At 48.9% G+C, this 7,421-nt stretch overlaps 1 protein-coding gene across 2 annotated transcripts in view; it reads left to right on the top strand.

Moving 5' to 3' along the window:
* Positions 1 to 5,548: 5,548 nt before the first annotated feature.
* Positions 5,549 to 7,421, top strand: part of PCCA (propionyl-CoA carboxylase subunit alpha) — a 475,583-nt gene continuing 473,710 nt past the window's right edge. For both annotated transcript variants that reach the window (XM_090022723.1, XM_090022732.1), the window contains exon 1: positions 5,549 to 5,704. In XM_090022723.1, coding sequence (XP_089878849.1) covers positions 5,603 to 5,704 — 102 coding nt within the window. In that variant the 5' untranslated portion in view covers positions 5,549 to 5,602. The remainder of the gene's footprint in view (positions 5,705 to 7,421) is intronic.

The following is a 7,421-nucleotide window of genomic DNA, read 5'->3' as shown; positions in this document are numbered from 1 at the left end:
AAAGGAATATAAGATTGTATGTGTGGTAACAGTAATAAGCAAGTGGGTTTATGACTCATGGAGGGCAACATCCACTGGAGGAAAGAGTCCTTAGCTCTTGACCTTATTTCTAGTGCCATTTAATTATTTTTCCAATTATTCTTTAATGTGAATGAAACACCAGCGTTGGAATCAGGGATCAGTCCCTTTCTTGCTAGGCTATAAAACCATGCTCCTTCTTGCTTACATGCATTCTCTCTCTTCCCCCACCCCCACCGCCCTATGCATCTTGCATTTCTTTCTATACAGTGAGTCAGTTTCAGCAGGAGAGGTGAATGCCATTAGATCTGGCTAGGTCCTAGTTTAGTTGTAAGAGTGCTTTCTGGCAGTGAGAGATGCGGGTTTAAAACCCTTCAAGCTGAGGAGAATCTAGAACTTTCCCATTTCCCAAAAGCAAGGTGTGTGGTTTTTTTTTGGTTGGTAATATCTTTTACTGGACTAACTGCATAGTTGGGTCAGATGTTAGACATGCTTTGGGGCACAGAGTGCCCTTCCTCTAGTTTAAAAAACTAAACTGCTACTGTGTTTTTAATGAAAGTGTCCATGAATACTGAATTAAATGCTGTCAGTGTGCATTAGGCATGGTCTGAGTATGCCTATCAAATCATCCCTCAGGGCACTTTAGTGCAGGGACAACTCTTGTGAATCCTGAATGGATTTTGGCTGAAGATGGGTACTGAGGCATTTAGGGATGTCCAGTAGCTGAAGCAGAGATACTTAAGTAGGCTTTCTGGTGAAAACTTAGGTGCCTAAGAGGCTTAAGAGGTTTAGGCACCTAAGGGAGCTAGGTAGTATTTATGTGACTTGTTCTATTAAACATAGGTGCATAAATTCCACTTACGTCCTATCTTGGGCACCTAAATTTTTGTGGGTCTCGCCACAGTATCTGTTCCCATTCTAGAACTGTTGTGGATAACTGAAAGACAGATGTACATAAATATTGACTTCACTGAATGGAAGACTGAATTTCTGTCTCTTGCAGAGCATTGAATAGAATGCTAATAGGAAGGAACACTGTTTGCAGAATATGTAACACACACTTCAAAGGTTTCTTCTAGCACCAAGTCTTTTTAGTCACTGATGTTTTGTACATTATAGCTTTTACATGCTACACCACATTCTGTTTCACCTGTTAGCTAGACAGGAATATTACAATACCTTGTAATAGTTTCCCCTGTAGGTTGCAATTTAATATGAAACCATGGTATAGTAGCTTATGTTATTCTGCTAAATTTGGAATGAGAGAACAAAAGGTATTTAATAATTACAATTTTTCTTGTTTGTAATGTCTAGTGCTATAGTTCCTTTGACATATATTGGATATACTGAGGGAATGATATGGCTTCAGTGTCTTACAAACGTGCTTTATTTTATGTACATGAATTCCCCCACTACTGGAATGGGCGATATTTTCCTGAGTTGATTTACCCATGGGCTTAACTGCTTGCAGAATTGGTACCATGCATTTTACAAACAATTTGATGTCCCTTAATATAAATTGATGTCATTTTCTCATTTTTTTTGTGTGGCTGCTGTAGTAATGGATATTTTTAGTAGACTTGCCCCCCCCCTTGTAATTTTGATCGAGTATAATTAAATTAAGGATAGAAGCTGTGTAGAATTCTGTTATGCTTTAGTATGTTCCCAGTCTCTTCTTGTGCAAAGGATTTATGCCCTTGCTGCAGAGGAAAACTGACTTGCCTTAGTTACCAACTGTATCAAGCTCTTTCCCCACCCAGCTGGCTGTAGAGTTTTTCTTTGCAGCCATGTCTGTATGTAATCTTAGCCAGTTTCCCTTTGCAGCTGTGGGGTGCCTCCTTTGATGTTGCACTGTAGGTGGCTGCCTATGCCTAAACCACTGCCTCCAAACAAAACCCCTTTTGCTGAGGAAAGAAAACACCAGGCAATACTATGTGACTGTTTGCTTTATATGCTGAAGAGGAACTGACGTCAGTGATTCAAAATTTTATTAGATAATTTAATAACATTATACTGTGGTATCTGTCTATGTATATCTAATCTAATCCCTGCAGCTAGAGACATCTACTCTACACCTCTCTTCTGCTGTTTAGTCTTATTTGTAAATTGCAGGTCTTTCCAAGGAAAGAGGGGTGGCTGCTTGGAGGGGATTTATAGTGAATTCTTTATTATTCCTAACCCTGATGGATTAAATATATTATGATGCCAATTTAGGCTGTAAGGATGTTATCAGTTTATTTACATGCGCATAGCTTGGTCAGGCATTTTTAATCAATCTAAAGCATAGAATGAGGACAAGGTAATGCCACTTGTATTGTTGCTGGCCAGCTAGATGATGAGTGGGACCTTCAGAAGTCAGCAGGGATGAAGTTGTTATTCCATTGTCCAGCGTTATGTGCCCTCTGTCATTCTTGCTCTCTCTCTTTCTGCTTGCACCCCAATAAACATATTGGCAACAGAATCCAGAAAAGTTCAAAATCCCAAGTAGGTGCCACAAGGCATTCAATCACCTAAGTCAGAAATGAAAATACCCTCCTGTGAGAGGCAAAGATTTCTTAGGGTGATCTCTTTTATTGGACCAACTACTTAGTTGGGATAGTGAGGTTTTTAGGTCTTTTGAGTAAGAACTGAAGATGAATGTCTTAAAATTAGGCAAACTTTCAAATATATTGATGCCAGGATGAACATGGGCTGGCAGTGTGGGGATGCAGTCAGGAAAGCCAACTGCACCTTGTCATGCATCCACAGATGCATCTCCAGCAGGTCCAAGGAGGTGATCCTCCCCCACTTTGCGACACTGGTCAGGCTGGAGTTGGAGTACTGTGTCCAGTTCTGGGCTCCGCACTTCAAGAGGGATGTGGACAACATGGAGAGGGTCCAGAGGAGGGCCACTCGCATGATCAGGGGGCAGCAGGGCAGGCCCTACAAGGAGAGGCTACAGGACCTGAACCTGTTCAGCCTCCACAAAAGAAGGCTGAGTGGGGATCTAGTGGCCTGTTACAGACTAGTCAGAGGGGACCAGCAGGCATTGGGGGAGTCCCTGTTCCCCCGAACACTGCCAGGAGTGACCAGGAATAACAGTCACAAGCAGGCAGAGGGTAGATTTAGGCTAGATTTCAGGAGGCGCTACTTCACGGTCAGGGTGGCTAGGATCTGGAACCAACTTCCAAGAGAAGTGGTGCTGGCTCCTACCCTGGGGGTCTTTAAGAGGAGGCTAGATGAACACCTTGCTGGGGTCATTTGACCCCAGTACTCTTTCCTGCCATGGCAGGGGGTCGGACTTGATGATCTGCTCAGGTCCCTTCCGACCCTAGAAACTATGAAACTATATCCCCATGACATAGTTGGTCCAATAAAAGAGATCAGGCTAAGAAATCCTTGCCTTTTGTATAATTTCTGGACTAGCACGCCTACACCATCACTCTTAGCATTTCCTCCTGGGAATTTTCAAAGCTCTTGTTTGTTTGGCTTGGTTTGTTTGTTGAATATGCCAAAGCAATCTGTGGAAAAAGGGCACAGGTTGTTGGGCCCCAAAAGAAGCTTCAGCAGGGATGCTCTAGGAATAAACTTTGCATTTGTAGCCAGGGCTTGAAATGTAGATGCAAGGCTCAGCCTGAAAACACAGGTTAAAGAAGCTGAAGCACTCCTGCCCCTTCCCTGGCTGTTCTGTAATCCCTGTTCTTGAAAAATATATACTTCCTCAGGGAATGAGGTCTAAATTGGTTCCTTATTCCCCATGATCCCAGCTTCATGTCAGTTCTTTCTTCAGGGTGATGTACTTGACACATGGTATCACTTTACATTTTTATTAGTAAATATACATATCAGATGAAACTCAAACTCTAGCTTGTGTAATTCATTGCTAGCAACCTTCAGTGCTATGAAGATTAGCTCTAAAAAAAGACCCAGGAACTGGGAATAAGGAACCAATGTCTAGGAGGGGAGAAGCGAGAGCCAGTGGGCTGGGGCGTGGCAGCAGCAGCCACACAGGGATAACAAGAAAGCCTCAGATCACTTGTCCCTTGGGGTCAAGGTGCCTTTCTTCAGCAGGGCTGTTGGTTGTAGCTGTGTTGGTCTAAGAACATAGGCAGACAGGTTCTTTGGTCTTTTATTAGACCAACTAAACCAGTGCCATAGCAACAAAATTTGGCACCTGGGGCAAAGCCCACAGCGGCAGCCCACCCTCACCCCACACACAGATCTGGGGGGCACCCTCCCCATGGTTGCCTGGGAATGCACACAGCAGTGGGAGCTACCTGTCCCCATGCACCCCCAAACAAGCTGCGCATGTGCCCGTCCTGTGCTCCGCCCTGGTTGGACAGCACCTGTTGCTGCCCCTTTGCTTTGGTGCCTGAGATGGTCACCCCGCTTCCCCTCCCTTGCTATGGCACTGAACTAAATGGTTGGAAAAATTGTTCTTTGCAAGCTTTTGGGCACAAACACCTTTTAACCAATACAGGCCTCATTCCCTGAGCTCAGATGAGGTAAGGCTGAGATTATGGGGAATGAGGAATTTATTGAGGAACACATTAGGAAGGGACCTCATAAGATCATTGAGTCCCAAGAGGCAGGAAGTCAGCTAGGGTCAAAGGATCCCAGTATCCAAATGGTTCTTGTAAGTGTTCAGAGTAGGTGCTTGCAGCACTTCTGGGGGGGAGTCTATTCCAGGCCTCGGGTGCTCAGACAGTAAAGATTTTCTTGTGTCCAGCCTAGAATGGTCTTGGAGGAGTTTGTGATTGTTGGACCTCGTCATCCCTTGGGGCGCTCTGGTGAACAGGCGTTCCCCCAGATCCTGATGCACACCCCTTATATACTTATAGGCTGCCACTGAGTCACCCCTGAGCCTGTGTTTTCCAGGCTGACAAGCCTCATAGCTTGCAGTCTTTCCTCATAAAGCCTGTTTCTCTTGCCCTCTGATCATGCGTGTGGCTCTCCTCTGGACTCTGTCGAGCTTTTCCACATCCTTCCTGAATTGTGGAGCCCCAAATTGGATGCGGTACTCCAGCTGCGGCCTCACCAAGGCCTAGTACAGTGGGAGGGTGACATCCTGGGTCATTTCCTGAGAGAGTATATTTTTGCAGGAGCAGGGATTGCAGAATAGCCAGGGAAGGGGTGCTTCACCTTTTTTAATCTGTGTTGTCAGGCGGAGACATTAAAAGTCCTGGCTGCAAGTGCAGCGCCTTGGTTCCTGGGGATTCTGCGGGTGATGTGTGCGCTGTCCGGGTGGGAACAGAAGCCAGGTCAGCAGATGCCTGACGCGGCAGAGGAAGGTGGCAGGCACTGCGGGGTGGGGGTCCGCAATCAGCGCCGGCGACCCCGACCACCCCCCGCACAGGCGCGTCTGGCGCCGGGGCCGGATGGGGGCGCCCCTCACCCCGCCCCGCCCGTTGGGGCCGCGTTCCATGTGGGGGAGGGACGCCCCGCCGAGTGCAGCCAACGGCCGAGATCGCGCTCCGAACCCGCGGCCAAGTACGCAACCGCCGCGCCGGGCGGAGCGGAGCGGAGGGGGAGGGTGGTCGGCGCGGCCGCGGATTGGCTGCGCGCGCGGTGCAGCGGCCGGGGTGAAAGGGCGGCCGGGCTGGCGATGGCGGCTGCGCGGCTGTGTAGAGCGGCGGCGGGCGGCTGGCAGGAGCCGGGGCGTCGCGGGACCCTGCGGCAGCTGCTGCTGCTGTCGCCTGCGCGGGAGGTGAGAGGGGCCCTCGCCGGGCCGCCTCGGGCGCCCCCCCAGCCAGTCCCCCCCTCCCCTGCTGCGCGCGGCTGGAGTGGGTGACGGGGCTGGGGTCCGCGGGCGGTGCTGATTGGTCCCCGGCCTCTGACGTATTGGAACGTCGGGGCCCCTGCAGCCGCGGGGTGCCCCCCGCTCCCGGGCCGCGCTTCCCCCCCGCGCTCACACCCCTAGGCCGTGCTGTGATGAGACTGTTTGCTTTCTAAGTTGATGTCAGAACCTCAGAATCTTATTAGATCATTTAATAACACGATACCGTGGTGTATATCTAGGTATATCTAAGCTATGTCATTTAATCCCTGCAGCTAGTGAAAAATACTCCACACCTCTCTTCTGCTTTTGGTCTGATTTGTGAATTGCAGGTCTTCCCGAGGAAGGAGGTTTAAAGAATTTGGGGTGGTGGCTTGGCAGGGATTTCTAGTGACTTCTGTCTTGTTAAATGGGTTTGTTTGTAATACTAATGGAGTCGATGTACAGTAACGGATTCATATTATAATACCAATTTTAGGCAGGAAGAATGCGATCAGTTTATGTAGGTCTGCATAGGTTGGTTGGGCATTTTTTTTTTTTTTTTAACGAATCGGGGCCTGGGGGTGCCTTGCTGTCTGCTCAGGGGTGCCACGGGGTGTTGATGCTGGGAGGCAGGCAGCCACAGGGCACTGGACTGGCACTGAGGTTTCCTGTATGAATCCATCATCTTCAGCCAAAAGTTCTGCCCCTTGTTGTTGCAGCCATGGTCTTCCTGAGTTCTTTGCAAAAAAAAAGCGGGGCTGCCTTGTTTTTCGGTAGCCAAAAAATGAGTGGAGGCCAGGGGCTAGCCATTTCTCAAGGGTGGCTGGAATATGTGGTGGGGGGGAGAAGGGGAAAGCTTGAGAACCGCCTTTTGACTGAATGCCACAGGACTGTGGACATCTCGGAAAGGCTGTCTGAAGCTGAAGAATGCCTGCTGTTTTATGAGGAGCTGCTGATGTGTGTCGTCGCAGAGGGTGAAAATGGGCAGCGCCAGACATTGCGTTTGCACCACCATGAATGGTTTTATGGCTGTGCAAATGGCTTATAATGGATGTCCCTACCCTTTCTCACACCGCATCAGTGATCTGGGCTTAAGGTCATGTTAAATAGCGCTGCTTTATTGTGGTGGGCATGTATTTGCTTTAGTGTGAGCATCTGGTAGCTCCCCATGCTCTTCAGCTGCCCCAGGCAGGTGTACTGGGGGCTAGAGGGGCCTGGGCCTGCACATCCCAAGAATTCCTGCTCAAGATCCATCCCCTCTAGCCCTGGAGCCCACCTGCCCTGGGTAATCTCAAGTTGCCTCTCTAAGCAGGGGAAGTCAAGGTTTTCCACTAGTGGAGACCTGCCCTGCTCCAGGGCAGCATCTCCAAAAGCTGGGAAAACTTACATGGTTCCAAGAGTGAAGGCGTAGAACCTGGGGAGTCCCTCGTGCCCCATGCCTCTGGGTGGCCTCTTGCCTCTACACTGGGACCCGAATGGCCCATGTCTCTGTGCCGGAACCTGTGCTCCACATACAGGCATGAGATGCCAGGATTTCCCTGGATCTCATACCGTTCCATGCTGGGACCCATGTTGACATGTACTTCATATGGCCAAGGGTAGCATGTGATCTGCAGAATTTCCAGTCCCTCCACACCAGGTTCTGCCCTGACCCATGTCTCTGCAT

The sequence above is a fragment of the Crocodylus siamensis genome, chromosome 1 (assembly GCF_052110815.1).
Source record: "Crocodylus siamensis isolate JL-2025a chromosome 1, ASM5211081v1, whole genome shotgun sequence".
In the NCBI taxonomy this organism is placed as follows: Eukaryota; Metazoa; Chordata; order Crocodylia; family Crocodylidae; genus Crocodylus; species Crocodylus siamensis.
Note: the sequence above shows the minus strand (reverse complement) of the source record. Positions and strands in the feature narration are given on the sequence as shown.